At 38.4% G+C, this 16,771-nt stretch overlaps 1 protein-coding gene across 1 annotated transcript in view; it reads right to left on the bottom strand.

The window, feature by feature from the left end:
- Positions 1 to 16,771, bottom strand: part of kcnd2 (potassium voltage-gated channel subfamily D member 2) — a 396,909-nt gene that overhangs the window by 9,037 nt on the left and 371,101 nt on the right. Inside the window, exons 3-5 of the mRNA XM_003221219.4 lie at positions 14,182 to 14,344; positions 2,721 to 2,819; positions 347 to 442 (exon numbers count right to left, since the gene is read on the bottom strand). Of these exons, the coding sequence (XP_003221267.1) occupies positions 347 to 442; positions 2,721 to 2,819; positions 14,182 to 14,344 (358 nt within the window). The remainder of the gene's footprint in view (positions 1 to 346; positions 443 to 2,720; positions 2,820 to 14,181; positions 14,345 to 16,771) is intronic.

Below are 16,771 nucleotides of genomic sequence, written 5' to 3' on the forward strand. Positions count from 1 at the left end.
CCCTTAATTACTAGTGAAATTTGGTAATTCAACTATTACTACAGCTCCCTGTTGTAGTGATCTCTTCCCCAGTATTTCCACCAGCAAATGATCTGAAACTGCTCCTATGTTCAGCAGAAACAAACTTTACTCCTATACAGTCAAATCCCCAGCAGATTTCACCAGCTCACACATGAATCCTGCTACAAATATAACTTCAGGAGACTCTCATGCCATGAATAATGTCTTTGGCTTTAAGAAGTAAGATGAAATTGCACAAGATCAGGCATCCTTAACTAAAAGCAATAGCACAACACCAGATTGATTCTTCGCAGATCAGAAGGAAGCTGCCGTTTTATCACCTTACCGTTGTTTTCTCCAGACAGTGAAGCAGGTGGTGGTGCTGGATTTCAAAGGAAGAGCCAGTTTTGTTAACAAAGGCCTCTTGTTCATCTTTGCATAACTGTTGATACATAAAATATTGCATTGTTCTCATTTGTGAAGAAATTGGCATCAAGTGAGGATCTTGATCAAAATATGCATCTTAGTTGATGTAAATAAAACCAAACTGAACAGACACTAAGCCTGTAGTACAATGCTTTATGGCTGAAATACTGCTCATTTAAAAATATTTGTAGTATTGAGGTTTCCATAAGACCATGTTCTTGTTAACCAATTTTTTTTTTGTATTGGCAAACAAGTCCAAGTGAAAGCATAGGAGCAAATAATTGGTGTGTGTTGGTGTGCTAACAGCTAACACACTGGTAATATCATTGCTTAACCATTCAAGATCTACTGAAATTAAGGAGCAAGAAATACAGTGTTCCCTCACTTATCGTGGGGTTCCATGACCAGCCGCAATAAGTGAAAATCTGCAAATAGGGGCACTATATTTATTTTAATATGTATATATTATTTCAGTAGTTATACACTATTTTAAGTCTTTATCAACCAAGCATGTGTTGATAAATTGCCTCCTTCTCCTCCTGTTGCCGCTCCTTTTCTCTCCCTTTGGCTTCTCCTTTCTCCTTTCCTTAGGCTGTAAATTGTAATTTTTTATGATTTATAATAGTCTTTTAGAGTTTATTGAAAAACCGCGAAACAGCAAATCCACGAAAAGTGAACCGTGAAGTAGTGAGGGAACACTGTATACCAATTTAAATACTGATTTCAACATGACTTGGAAATAATATTACTGTCTATAGATAAGGATTATTAATGATACAGTCAAAGTAGAAATAGAAACACCTTGTTGAAATGGTCTTAGAACAAAATGCTGCATAATTTCTTACTGTATTTCTTCAATTGTAAGATGTCATTGACGTTTTACAATTGGAGAAACCACTTGTAAGACACACCCAAATTTCAGTACCACTATCACCATCCCAACAAAAATACATAAGATATACCTGTGATTGTAAGACACCTCCATTTCTAGAGATGTTTATATAGAGGAAAAAGTGAGAAGTGAAAAAATACAGTATGTGCCTGGCCGGTCTTTCTTTTCAAGAAACTATTGTGAGAGGTTTGTTAGGCAGGGTTTCCTTATCCAGAATTATGAAATCCAAAAGACTAGATATCTTTTTGACAGAACAGGATGTGGAAATGACCTTCTATAGGTGACAAAATCCAACAATAGAAGGCTGATCTCAAAGAGTCCAGTATTCTTGCAGGATGATCTGTGAGTGTTAATCTACTGTTGGTGCAGTTCCCACCAGAGAGAAGGCTCAAAACAGGATATTACGAGGAGAAGATGAGGACAGTCTGAAATCTGATGGATCTTTAGACAATTCCACTCTTCCTAAAAAGGCTTTGTGAATGAAAACTATCCAATGGTGGATGGTGTCTTTCTTAGCAACTGAGTGGCAAAATCCACTCTAGGTTTTATTCTGAATTTTCAAAGAGCTATTCATGGTACTGAATTATATCTCTAAGTAGGCTTAATACCTTGGTTAACTTCTTTAACGTTCGGCCTACAACCTGGAAGATATTCACTGTCCCATCAATGGAGGAAGTACCACCCACCACTAATAAAAGTTACAGCAAAAAAAGCAATACTATTGCAATTTCATAAAACAAGAACCAGAGCAAAATCAAGACATATTGGCTTGAACTTTCTTTCTTTCTCCGTCTCTCTCTCTCTCGGGAGAGGCAAAGGAAGGTAAAAGACTTAACAAGCAGCAGAATGAGTGGAAATCAGCTTAAAAACAGACATTCTGATACACCAATATTCTTTATATAACAGAGATCCAATCATGCCTGGAACAAATGTGTGACATCCTTGACATTAAAATTGCATTTTAACGAAATGCACTTGAGACTAGCAGCCAGTCTGGCTATCCCATCTGGAAGAAGGGAAATGGCTATTTTGAAGGCAGCTGTAGACTCCTGGGAGGTTCATTAGAGTCACATAGGGAGAAGATTGCTTTTGCGCAAGTGACCTTTCCCCCTCTCCCAGTAGCTTCACCTGTAGATTTGTATGTGTCCAAAAAAGAAAGAAAGAAAAGAAAAGAAAAGAAAAGAAAAAAAAAGAAAAAAAAGCAGACTGGATCTCAAGGGAAACAATTTTTCTTGATCTAGCCCTTTCCCTTTACTCATCAGCCCTCATGCATAAGAAGGATTTTACCTTCAGCCTATGGGTATGTATCAAAATCTGACTTTTTCTGATGTAAAACAGACCACAAAATGCTGATGTGTTATTCATTGCGGCTTCTGGGTTTAGCGCATACAATGCTCCTTACCTGCTGGAACTGGTCACTGAATAAGCCATTCCGTTTGCTCTGCATGTAAGCATTTGCACTTCCACTCTTTGCTGCATGGATTCTGGCAAGCCTGGTTTTCTGTGGGGAAGAAAAGAAATAAGTGCCACTTGCATTTGTATCCACCATTGAGCTTTCTCAGAAAGATAACATGGCTAATTGGAATTACTTCTCTATGAATACCAAGCTCCTTAATCACAGGAGGGACTCTGTGGACTGAGCTTTCAGGTGCTGTGTTTTTTCATTTATAATGCAAATGAGCAAGAAGCATTTGGTTCTCAGCATGTCTCATCTGACAAGAACAATGAATGGTGTTTGAGTCAGTGTTTACACATATTTTCACATTAGACATGTTGATTTCCCATTACTCCTGCCAGTATGATCATGCCACTGCTTTTATGCTGAGGTCCGGAATGCGGCTTTCTTCTCCTGTAATTGCCCAATTCCTGATTCTTCTGCTAAAACTTCCCTGAAGGAAATGGACAATAGACTCAAAGACTAGCTAGCTGTCTGACAGCTGTGAAGTGTCACACCTAATTACTAAATGTGTTCTGATTTGTAGAAGAAATTCAGTGGAATGCAATGAGATCTAAACCAGTGGCCTTTCATTCATTGGAACACAGGGACTGGTAACATTAAAGTGGTATACACACCATGGTCTGGTTTATGTTACTTTCCTTGGATATACTCCAGACCACTTTTGCATTGGAATGGCTTCTGTTTGACTGCCATTATCATGAACATTTAACAATATCCACCTTTGATATAAAGTCTTAAATCCAATTTTTAATTTCAAGTAGAATAAATTCACCGAATCCATATGATTTTCACACACTGATGCAAATGAATCTAGTTGGGACTAGATTTAGTCATAAACAACAGCAGTTATATCTGCAAAATGTGTTCTCTTGTGATTATTTCATAGATTGATACAAAGAAATCTAAGATCTAATGATTGAGAAACATTAACCTGAGCAGTCAAGTGGCGGGGGGGGGGGGGGGAGGTCTTGAGTATTTCTCAAGTTTCCTATGAGGAGCATTTAATCAAAAACATAATTGACAAATGGAATTTGTAGCAAGAGAATTGTATCTTGTTGCAGTTGCTGAAATTGGAAGCTTAAGAACCACATCCTGTTTTCACACTTCTGCCTTCTGTAGTATTTGCAAAGGGTGATGGTATGGCTTTGTTGTATAATGTCACTTGGACAAAAGCTTTGGAACTACTTCTCACTGGAGTAAATCAGACCAAGGACTACCATCTTGCTTCAGTTTGGTTCACACTATGCATAAAATAGTGAGAGTTCTAGAAACACTATCATAAGGATGATTGGCTATGGGAAGAAGAACATGGTCTGGAAAAAAAATAGGCTCACCAGAATGGCACACAACCTTTTGGGTGGGAGAATGAAAAGAGGGTAGGGGAAGGAAGATGAGGAAAGATAGAAAGGAATTTAGTGTATCATAAAATAAGCAGTTGTTCTTAACTGCTGTGTTGACTGCTGCTGCTGCTATTGTTATGTGTCTTTGAGTCATTTCTGACTTATGGCAATCCTAAGGTGAACCTATCACAAGGTTTGCTTGGCAATATTTGTTCAGCAAAGGTTTGCCATTGTCTTCCTCTAAGACTGATAAAGTGTGACTTGCCCAAGGTCACCCATTGGGCTCCCATGACTGAGCAGGGATTTAAACCAGTTATGGGCAAACTCAGGCCCGCGGGACAGATGTGACCCTTTAGGCTCTTTTCTCAGGCCCTGCTCTCTTTCACCTTCCTATAAGCATGAGAATGTGGTGGTCCGCTCATGTCCTCATGTTGAGAGCAGACCAAGGAAATCACATGTGGTTGCAGCCCCAGCCCCAGCCAGAACCTCTTGTTGGCCTGCACTTTGGCCTCCACCTCCACGGGATTTAGCTGTTCCTCACTGGCATGTGTGGAGCCAGTGCGTTCCCTTTTGTCCAGGCCTCTGCCCCTGGCAATGAGATGGATGGCTCCTCTTCCCTCTCCTCTTCCTCCTTCTCTGCTGCCACCAACTTCCTCAAAGGGAAGTCCACTTCAGAAAGAAAAACAACAGGAACAGGGGGGAAGGGAAGGAGGCATCCAGGTTGTGGTGGTGGTGGTGGTGGAGGAGGAGGAGAAAAAGCTGCCCCCTTTGTCAGCAGATGCAGAGGCCCAGAAGAAGGGGAGTGTGCTGGTGAGGAGCAGATGAGTCCAGTGGCTGTGGAGACCAAGATGCAGGCCAGGAAGAGGCTCTGCCCGTGGCTGGTGCTGATGAGCACAACTTTCTGGATGCGGCCATGGACCAGGCAAGCTGCCATGTGTGAAGCCCTCCCTTCCCACACCACCCCTCTGGCCTCCCCCCTCATTCCCTGGTGCTCCGACTTGCCATGTGGCCCCAAGTTAAAAGGTCTGGCCTTTCCTGATTTAAACCCTGCTTTCCCAATTCAATACTCAAACTCATGATGGAAAGGGAGGAAGAAAATGACAAAATATCCTCACTCTCTTCACCTCATCCACTGGCTGATGGAAGAGATTCTCTCTGCCATTTCCTTGATGCTGCTGAGTAAATTAATCTCTAGTCACTAATCACAGCTCTAGTCTCATTCTCATGGTGCATAAACGCACAGCCCACATTATGGACATACACTTTTTATAATGCAACTTGGAATGGATACAAGAGCCAATCATTGGGCATCAAGCAACACTTTTCATCCAACTCCAAATAACCTTAGACTCTCCTTATGGAGAGAAAATGTGAGTATAAAGAAAATAATAATAATAATAATAATAATAATAATAATAATAATAATAATAATGAAGGCAACACCATCAAGGCCATAAACACCTGGGCCATACCTGTCATAAGATATACTGCTGGCATCATAAACTGGACACAGGCGGAACTGGATAATTTGGACAGAAAAAAAAAGAAAATTCATGACCATTCATCATTCACTGCACCCTCACAGTGATGTTGACCGGCTATATCTGCCTAGAAGATCTGGTGGCAGAGGACTCTTGCAAGTAAAACAAGCAGTCAAAGAAGAAGAACATGCCCTGGCAGAATATGTAAAGCAAAGTGAAGAACCTGCTTTGATTGAAGTCAGAAATCAGAATCTCCTCAAAGCACAGCAGACAAAAAATCAGTACAAGAAAACTGCACTACAAACTAGAGCTGACAGCTGGCACAACAAAACATTGCATGGAAAGTTCCTTGACAAAATTGAAGGAAAAGCTGATAAGGAGAAGACCTGGCTATGGCTCACGAATGGGACCCTGAAGAAGGAGACAGAAAGCCTGATCCTTGCAGCCCAGGAGCAAGCCATCAGAACAAATGCAATTAAGGTCAAGATTGAAAAATCAGCTAATGACCCAAAATGCAGACTGTGCAAGGAAACCGATGAAGCCATTGATCATATCCTCAGCTGCTGTAAGAAAATCGCACAGACAGACTACAAACAGAGGCACAACTATGTGGCCCAAATGATTCATTGGAACTTATGCCTCAAGTACCACCTCCCAGCAGTAAAGAACTGGTGGGATCACAAACCTGCAAAAGTATTGGAAAATGAGCACGCAAAGATACTGTGGGACTTCCGAATCCAGACTGACAAAGTTCTGGAACACAACACACCAGACATCACAGTTGTGGAAAAGAAAAAGGTTTGGATCATTGATGTCGCCATCCCAGGTGACAGTCGCATTGATGAAAAACAACAGGAAAAACTCAGCCGCTATCAGGACCTCAAGATTCAACTTTAAAGACTCTGTCAGAAACCAGTGCATCGGCACATTGGGTGCCATGCCAAAAGATCTCAGCATTTGGAAACAATTACCAACTGCCAACTGCAAAAGGCCAGCCTACTGGGATCTGCACGCATCATCCGAAAATACATCACACAGTCCTAGACACTTGGGAAGTGTTCGACTTGTGATTTTGTGATACTAAATCCAGCATATCTATCTTGTTTGCTGTGTCATACAATATAATAATAATACTTTTGATCAATCCAGGGATATTGTAAGGAGGTTTCAAAAAGCTGGAAAAGCAAATACAACTTGTGGCATCTGAAGGTACAGGGTTGAGTTCAGCAGAATCTGCAAATTATAACTTTCTGAAATGATGACATTCTAGTTATATGTTTCATTATATTCTAATTATGACAGGATAGGGATGCAATTTTAGGAGGTCATTTTCCACTTTTTACTGGCACCGTTTAAGATGAAGACAAATCTTTAAGTTGGGGACAATAATGTGAACTTGCAGAAAAGTTTGAAGTAAAAAATGTCAGCTCCTGCTTCAAATGTGTAAATTGAACAGTGTGAAGTCAACATTAAAGATTACAAGAGCTTTTTAAAAGAGAGAGTTTTCTTAGGATCAAATACAGCCTTCCTTTGGTCTTTCTGAATGTGAGAAGTTGTACTTCTCTTTAGTTGGTTTGATGGCAAAATCCCCGCACAGGAGGAAGCCATTTTGAAATTGTTCTCAAGCTCAAATCACATTCTTTTGATTCCTAAAGTATAGAAGAGTGAGCTGTAAGCTGTTGGTCTAGGTTGACTCCTATAGAAAAACGGGGCAACCTAAAATTTGTTTCATTAAAATTTAATGGTTTTTTTGTCCTTTTAAACAAAGGTTTTACCAAGGTAAATATCCTGGAATATGGGGATATTTTCTATCTTCTAAACCTAAGAGAATTTTTGGATCACATCCATGGATGGATACACAAAAGTCATCAGATTAATGCAGGGAGTAGAGTAGGGCCCAGTATTTGTTTCATATATCTCATTCATGATTTGTACCATACCGTTTATTCGTATTGCACAATACGGCAGACCCCTCCCCACACGGATGAAGCAGTGAAACGAAAGTGAAATCAGCACAAAACTATTTGTTTTGCTGCTGTTTGTTCCTCTGCCTGCCACACTTGTTGCCTCTTGCCTGCCTCAGTGCCTGCCTTGCAGCCTGCTTATTCTTTAACCTCCGGTCTCCTTTACAGATTGAGAGGGAGACCTCTCAGAATCAGTGGTGCCTTAAGCCCCTGCCTTTAATCTCAGGTCTCCTCTGCATATCGAGAGTAAAACATCTCAGAGTCATTAATACATTCCATCTTTCCCCACTCGTCCTGCCCTCTAACCTAAGGGCTTAAGAAAGCCCTTAGGTTAGAGGGCAGGACGAGTGGGGAAAGATGGAATGTTTTTAAGGAGATTTCATTTATAGAAAGAAAAAAATCCCTAAAATTCGGGGATGACCAAACCTTGTAAGAGTTGGAAGGCTAAAAGTGATAGATACGCCCTCCGTATGGTGATTTTAATCTCACTAACCCTAAAACGGAGCAGAAGGGGAACCTGGGGAGCCCCCCCCCCCCATTGCTGCCAATGGGTCAAATGCATTTGTATATTTGGATGGTGAAACGAAAGAGCTCATTAGGATGGGCACCAGTTTCAGAAGCAGCAGACAGACATGGAAACGGGGCCATATGAATGGAATAAACAGAAATCGGTAGCGATTTTATACAAATGCACAAGACTAGTAGGGAGTATTATTCTTGCCCCCCTCTTGCACGTTTAATTTTGATGCCTTTAAATTATTTTAATTTAGAACTTAGATATTTAATTGTTTTAATAGTACTTTAATTTTTTAACTGAAATTTGTTTTTATTTGTATTTTAAGTTTCTTTAGGTTCTACATTGGGAGGAAGGAAAGAAAGCAAGAAAGCAAGATTAGTCTAGTTCAATAGTTCTCAACCTGTGGGTCCCCAAGTGTTTTGGCCTACAACTCCCAGAAATCCCAGCCAGTTTACCAGCTGTTAGGATTTCTGGGAATTGAAAGCCAAAATATCTGGGGACCCACAGGTTGAGAACCACTAGTCTAGTTCATTGCTTCTCAAACTGTGGGTCCCTGACCCCAAATGCCATCTTCTTAGCTCAATGTTGGGGTCCTGAAACATTTGTCAACAATAGAAGTTTTCTGAACATCATCTATATGCTGTTTTAAACATTACATGAATATGTTCTGCAGTGTTTACAGTGGATTCTGTAGAAGATGCTTATGCTCTACAGTGTTCCCTCACTTATCGTGGGGGTTATGTTCCAGGACCGCCCGCAATAAGTGAAAATCCACGAAGTTGGGGCACTATATTTATTTTAATATTTATACATTATTTTAGTAGTTATACACTATTTTCAGTCTTTATCAACCAATCGTGTGTTGATAAATCGCCTCCTTCTCCTCCCATTGCCACTTGGGCTCCTTTTCTCTCCCTTCAGCTTCTCCTTCCTTAGGCTGTAAATTGTAATTTTTTTGCTGATTTATAATATTTTAGAGTTTAATGAAAAACTGCAAAACAGCAAATCTGCAAAAAGCGAACCGCAAAGTAGTGAGGGAACACTGTACTTCATAAAAAGGAAAATGATCCAATTTAGCAAGCTTTGCAGATGCTGATTTATTATCAGTAAATGTTTGATTTTTATACTTATTTATATATACACGGCTGAAATGGGTTGCAAGTGGAAAAGTTTCAGAAGTCCTGGTCTACTTCACTCCCTAGAATGCTTTACTTTCAGGGCCATCGAACTGGTTGTCATCATCTTTTTCTTTGTTAATGACAGCTTCTGGTTCATTCAGATAGATTAGGATAATTTGCTAAGTGCTAGATTTGGGATGAAAGGAAGTCAAATTGGATTCTTTGTCAAAGTTAATGCATATAATACACTATACCTGGTAGTCACCTGGCTGGGGTGGCATACATACCTATGCACATAAAACTTTTGTGTAAAATCCAAAGCTTGAGAAAATTACTTTTCAGACTTCATTTCCCAAAATACCTCATGCAGGATAGGAGCTTCTGGGACTTATGGTAGAAAAAGTGTATATTATCAAAGCCCTGATAAAATCAAATTTAGACAGAGAACCGTGTATTTTGTAGTAGGCCCTCCGGTGTGACAGAAAGCCCTTAGCAATATTAAATCTTTGCAATGTGACATTAACAGCAGGTGCAATCTGTGGGCAATTCCCTCTTTTCTAGCCAGTGTTCCAAGCAAATACATGCCCAGTAAATATCACTTAGTTCCTCCTGAAATTACTCCTGTCATTTTTTTCTTAAGCTGCCATCACACTACTAATCAGAGAACAGGCTGCCAAAATTGAACTTATCAGTTACTGTTCATATTCAGCGGCTTTTGACAGAAGTCACTGGGGCGATTTAATATGTTTAGTCCCCAAGAGGTGCCAGGTGGAGAATGGATGGTTTTTGTATGTCATCAGAGAATGAAAAGAACTGTATTTTTTCCATTAGCACCTGGCACCTGAGTGTTTTGTCAGGTACACCAAAGGGCTTGGGCTTTGATTTTATCCCTGTAAGTGACTTTTCATTTTCTTTTCTTTTTTTGTTGTATAATTGAGATGGGTGAGCTACTCCAAGTAACACAGCAAAGGCAAATGTTGTGGGAGCAAGTCATCATTTTTTGTGATATTTTTCCATTTGTTTCCTTAATGAGTAAGGATGTTGATGTGTGTGTAAAAGGCAGTTGTGAGTCCTGCAAGCCTTGGATGAAGGCCAAAAAACCTAAGATTCAAAATGATTTAAAATTTCTTTTCACAGACAAAAATGCAACAAGATTGCAGTAATTGGTATTTTTTTGTTCCCATACTATAAAAATGATTAACACATGAATGCCATTTTTGTCACTGTGTGCTCTGATATTTTCCACTTAATTTGTGCTTTAGGTGTGTACATTGAATGTAGCCAAAATACTGTACAATGCATCTCAGTGCTAGCTTTTAACATTATTTCACTCAAGTCACGCTGTCAAAATAGCGCCCCTGTGTGATGCATTGTTCAAATTACAGACAGCTGGAATATGGAAACAGGAAAAGGGTGATTCCTTTGGATCTTGTTGACTGCAGAAACAACGTCCCCTTGTTTGATGGCAAATCCAACTTGAGAAGTTGAATAGTGATCTCACAAAATTCCTAATATATACTGAATTTGGAAAGACTAAATTGTTGGTATTTTGTGATGCAAAGTGACAATTCTCTTGTCATGCACAACATATCCTAAAATCAATATTCATCATCATGCATCTCAATCAACTATTGAATCAACTCTTGAATTCTGAATCAACATTCATATAAGTCAAAGCCCAATAGGTTGACTCTAGTTTGTATTACCGAAATGATTCAGGACACAGTGCTATCTCTTATGCTATGATTTTAGCGACTATTTCATAGAATTATTTCCTGTAAACAAATGTTAGGAACAATAAAAACCATGATCCCTGCTGTGAACAAATCTGGCTTTAAAAACCCAATAGTATATTTGTCTTACAGTTGCCATTCGCTGGAAACAACTTGAAGACACATAACAACCAATGGTCACCTCGACCAACATGATACATATTCTTGTACAGTAGAGTCCCACTTATCCATGCTAAACGGGCCAGCAGAACCTTGGATAAGCGAATATCTTGGATAACAAGGAGGGAGTAAGGAAAAGCCTATTAAACATCAAATTAGGTTATGATTTTACAAATTAAGCACCAAAACATCATGTTATACAATAAATTTGACAGAAAAAGTAGTTCAATACGCAGTAATGTTATGTTGTAATTACTGTATTTATGAATTTAGCACCAAAATATCATGATATATTGAAAACATGGACTACAAAAATGCGTTGGATAATCCAGAACCTTGGATAAGTGAGTCTTGAACAAGTGAGACTCTACTGTATAATGAAAACTAAAATCTTATTTAAGCTTCTAGATTTCTGAACACAAGGGACAAAGCTCTACTCCAAAAACCTGGGCCTGGATTTTTTTAAAGTCACAGCTGAGACCTTATCAAATTTTGAGAGCTTAATCACATTTTGGTGTAACAAACATACTTGATTCAACAAAAATAATACTATATATACTTGCTATTCCCATAAGACATCCTTGTGTAGACAATTAATTCCCCCCTCCCCGGCACAAAACTGGATTCCCTTGGGCCTAATTTGACACTGAATATCTGCAAGCTCAGTGTTACTTGTATTAGTGGATTGGCACTATTGGATGTTGCTCATTATTCAAACGCTGAAAATAATTTGAGAAGTGATTTTATTTTTGGAATTTGGAGGCTGCATTCTTTTGAATTAATCTTTGTTAAAAGGCATGCTTGCCTCCCCTCTTCCCCTGTGTTGTCCTTCCAATCCAGTAGCAGATAAGGAATCATTTGGTTTGAAATATATGCTGCAGCAGTTGGGGCTTTACATTGGGAGGGAGTCTATTTTATTATGTTTATATGCACTTTTAAAATTACTTTTCATCTGCATTTTAATATGTGTTTTTTAAAAATAGATTTTTGATTCACAATTGTGTTTTAACTGTTGTACTAAGACTTTTTAGGATACTTGTGCTCTTGAAAGAGTGCATGCTCCCTTGAATCCAATGCTGGGAAGCAGGTGGGCCATACATTAAATAAAAACAAATAATTGGATAACAACAAAACATTTCAATCAAGGGCCATATCAACCTTATAATGGCCATTAGATGGCTGCTGAATCCATTGACACAAAATCCATGGATACAGAGGACCAACTATAATTTTTTTACATAGTGGTCAGTGCTCTTAAATTTTTCCACAATTTGGGTCACTAGATATTATTGAATGACAGGTCCCCTCACTTTTGATTATCTGCTGTATAAAATAATGGGAATTGCTACCCAACAACACTTGTAGCTCTGAGGTTAGGGAAATGACATTTTAAAGTCCGACATTATATCTTCAAGTCTTCTAATCAAATTCAGAACCAACAGTAGCCTTCCAGATGTTACTATATCACAACTCCTGTCAGCATTAGTCATGATGTCTAGTGATGAGGAATACAAGAGTTGTAATCTACTACCTTGAGGGCTGCATAAAATGACATGGTGGGCCGGATTTCCCCCGTAGACTATGAGTTTGATACATGTGCTCTAAAAAGACGTAAGACGGAATACAGTATTTTGTAAAGAATAGGGCCTAGTCAGTGAGGAGAAGAGGAATAAACTAAGGCAATATAAATTAAAACAGACCCCAGTAATGTGGTTAAAGTAATAGTCATCGTTTCCTCAAGTTATAGGTCACCACACATTTTATTAGAAACATCCCCCTAGAGTTCTTCTGGGAACTCAGGCTTCTGTGGGTTGTTAATTAAAGTTTCCTGTGACCATTTAGAGTGAAATTGATTTTTGCTGATTATGAAGTACACTTCATTTGTAATCCCTTGGTTGTGCAGAGATTAAAATTTTTGCACATTCAATGGAATGGATGAACACTAAGATGGAAGGAAAGAACAAGTGGAAAGAGGAAAACACCAGTCATTACAGTCACCCTGTGTAAAATGAAGAATTGTATGTGTCATACAGACATCACCATCTATGTTTACAGCCTGCCATATTTTGACAGTTCTTCTATCTATTTTTTGTCACTGGAAAAACATGTTTAATTAACAAGAAGCAGAACAAATATGCTTCACTTCTTTATTCGATAGAAATAACCCTCCACATAAAAAAAACATGGGAGCTTTTTGGTGAACAAAATGTTAAATACATCCAACAAACCCTTTCAACTATCAAATAGATACAATTAACTTATTTGACAAATGCAGACTATACTCCTGGTATTGGTAGACTTTCTCCCAATGAGACAGTGGGAATAGTAGTTTTAGTATTGGACTATGATTCTGAATTACTGATAAGCTATGGAAACTCACAGATTGCTTTCCTACATTATTGCTGAGCAGAGTTTGATCACCAGAATCCCCCTAAGAATAACTGGAGTAGTATTGTCAGTTCTCCTTGAATTGTTATTACAGGTTGAGTATCCCTTATCCAAAATTCATGGGAACAGAAGTTTTTTGGGTTTTGCATTTTTGGGAGTTTGGATTAACTGTATTTGTATATATAATTCATATAGAACATCTTGGAGATGGGACTCAACTAAATATGACATTTATTTATGTTTTATATAAATGTAACCTGAACATAATTTTGTATTTTAATAATTTTACCTGAAACAATGGTTGTGTTCATTAAATCATCTCGGTCACCCATGTGAACTATTGTGGATTTGGAGGATTTCAGGTTTTGGAACTGTGGGTAAGAAGTGCTCAACTTGTACATATTTAATTGTATTACAAGTCCTTAAGAAACAATATAAAACTTTTGACACAATACCCCACATTTTGATAACTTGTGCTTTGAACTCACTGACAAATATAGTATAGCATATCATAGATCTGCGATGTTGGTGATCACGAAGGTTGAATCAAGAGATATACTTCCATAAATAGTAGAGTTTCAAATGGATGAACCTGTATAGAGGTACATAAAACGTTTTCCATATTCATAAAGAGAAACTGCAGCATATATCTTTTGACTACTCCATTATCAAGTCAGGGCATGGAACTGAAAGAGGAAACACACCTTTTGTGCCCGGCGCTTATCTGCTCGCTGATTTTGGTGGTAGATGCGACTGAAATTGGAGACAATGACTGGAACTGGAAGGGCAATAACTAAGACTCCACTCAAAGAACATATTGATCCGAATATCTTCCCAGCTATTGTCTTTGGCACCATGTCACCATACCTGGAATTTAAAAAACAAAACAAAAAGGAAGTAAATTTATTTGCAAACATGAATTATAATTTCCAGTGATAAGAGTTTTGTATGTGGTTTGGACGAAGTGGACAGAGTGGGGGAACCCCCCCCCCCCCAAAAAAAAAACCCTGTCTCAAAACTGTGAAAGGTCAGTCATCTGTTGATATCAATTGGCTAGATAAAAAAGAAAGTACCTTTTCCTATTAGGCACAATGGACCTCTGTCCACTGCTGCCATAAGATATGGTGACAGCCGCAGGCTCTTTGGCTTTTAAAGAAGATCTGTCAGGTTTATAGATTGTAGTCCTGTCAATGGCCATTAGATATGATAGGGTAGATGGAATCTCTTAATTCAGAGGTATTTTCTGGTAGAGGCTTCCTGACATCCATGAGAAATTTTTTAAAAATGTGTTAGATGGCCAGCAAAACTCCTTTTATAATCTTAGGTGTTCCAACAATGGCCTTTTTATATGAAGTGATGCTCACATGGGACCTTGATTCCACATCAGCTTTCACTTCTGGCAAATGGATGGATTATTTTTTAGGAAGAGGGACAGTAATTTAGTTAGACACATATTCTAATGGAGAGTGACCCATTCTATCTCTGGTTTCTCCTAACATTTTTGCAGCGAAAGACTATATCTAAAACAGCACCAAGTTTCTGCTAGACACTGTGAAGTCAGCATTGTAAATCTTCACTTATTTCATTCCCATAACAACACAATTTCAATAGTTCTCTAGCAGCTGGATAACATGATGAAAGCTGTTGTGTATGATCTTGTGATTTCTTTGCATTTTGGAACTTTTTGAAAAAAATGTGAACATTTCTTCTTGAAAATTAGATTCCCCCCCCCCCCCCCCACACACACAAAAATGAAAAGAGCTAGTGCTATTACTTCTCATCACAGAAAAACAACCAATCCTTCTAGTCTCGGTTCTTATATGGAGCATTTTTTCTCCAGTTGATAACAAAATTTACAGTATTGCTATTGGGGAAGAGAAAACTGTGCAAATTATTTTCACCCAAGCATCAAATAATTAAGCTAGATGGACCAATTGTTTGATTTAATATAAGGCAAACTGCTAAGATAGAAAGTGAAGCCTATTTAAAAAATCCCCCTCCATACTAAAACGAACCTGTAAAAGAATCCTCTGTGAGCCAGATATAGATGTCCAAAACCATCTCTCACTCTACATCTATTCATTCAAAAATTCAGATAGGATAACTGGAAATATCTGAAAAAAGCACATGCTTCAGGTGAGGATGCCTATTATGTTTCATTCATTGAAATCTACCCTATGTGGCATGTATTCATGGGGTCTAATTATCCCTTTACCAGGAACTATTAATCTGTTGGTTACACTTGTCTAATACTTACAGACATGGATTATGATTTGGACTGTGCCCTTGATTGCATATTTATGTAGATTTATATGGATGTTTTAATTGTTATCTATTTTAACTGTAATTGATTTTATATATTATGTTTTATACTGGTTTGTTCAGCGTCTAATGATGCTAATTGTAAGGGTTCCCTGAGTCCCCCCTCGGGGCTGAGAAGGGTGGGATATAAATGTTTGTAATAATAATAAAATAATAATACAGTTGAAAATGTTTGAATCCAAAGTATCTCTAGCCTTGCGGAAACTTATAAAGGGATTGTACGATCTGCTAACACTCATCAGTTTGTATTCAAGGTGTGGCAATAATATTTACACCTTACATAGCCTTGGATTTTTGTACTGGAGGGAGCTCTATTTCCTATACAAGTCTTCTTGAAAACTGAGGCTTGTTGGAGGACTTCTCATCTCTGACTATATACGGGGTGTGGGTGGCATGGGAATGGGCCTTTTCTCCTGTGGCATCCAAGTGGTTTTCCATTTTCTAGCTCAAAGTTAAACATTTCTTTTTAAAAAATCAAACCTTTTAAGCCTAACCAACTTTATTCAATTTGTATGATTTGTACTATTTTAAACCACTAGGTGATACATAGGTTTAGCCTTTTAAAATTATTATTGCTTTACATTTTTAAAAGTTGATTTTGTTGTACACCACTCTGAGATCCTCAGAGATAGGGGCAGGATCTAAAGATATAAACAAACAAACAAACAAACAAACAAACAAATAAGAAACTATATGTAATACTTTGATTTATGCACAACAGGTCAAGACCTACAGTGCGTTTTAGGACACAGCCAACCCTTACACTCTTCTACAGCTCAAATAGCCAAAAGCAAGGAGAACATATATATTCTCACAGCAGAACCAGTTGTTTCAGGTGTGCTGAACTTTCTCTTTTCATTCTGCCTTAAGAAACTGACAATTCGATATCCTCCCTTCATTTCCCACAACATGAAGGTTGTTTTGCTCACTTTGGTGTCAGTGGGGTATTTGGAAGTGCTAGAAGACTTTTCT

Source organism: Anolis carolinensis, chromosome 5 (genome assembly GCF_035594765.1).
Source record: "Anolis carolinensis isolate JA03-04 chromosome 5, rAnoCar3.1.pri, whole genome shotgun sequence".
NCBI lineage: Eukaryota > Metazoa > Chordata > Lepidosauria > Squamata > Dactyloidae > Anolis > Anolis carolinensis.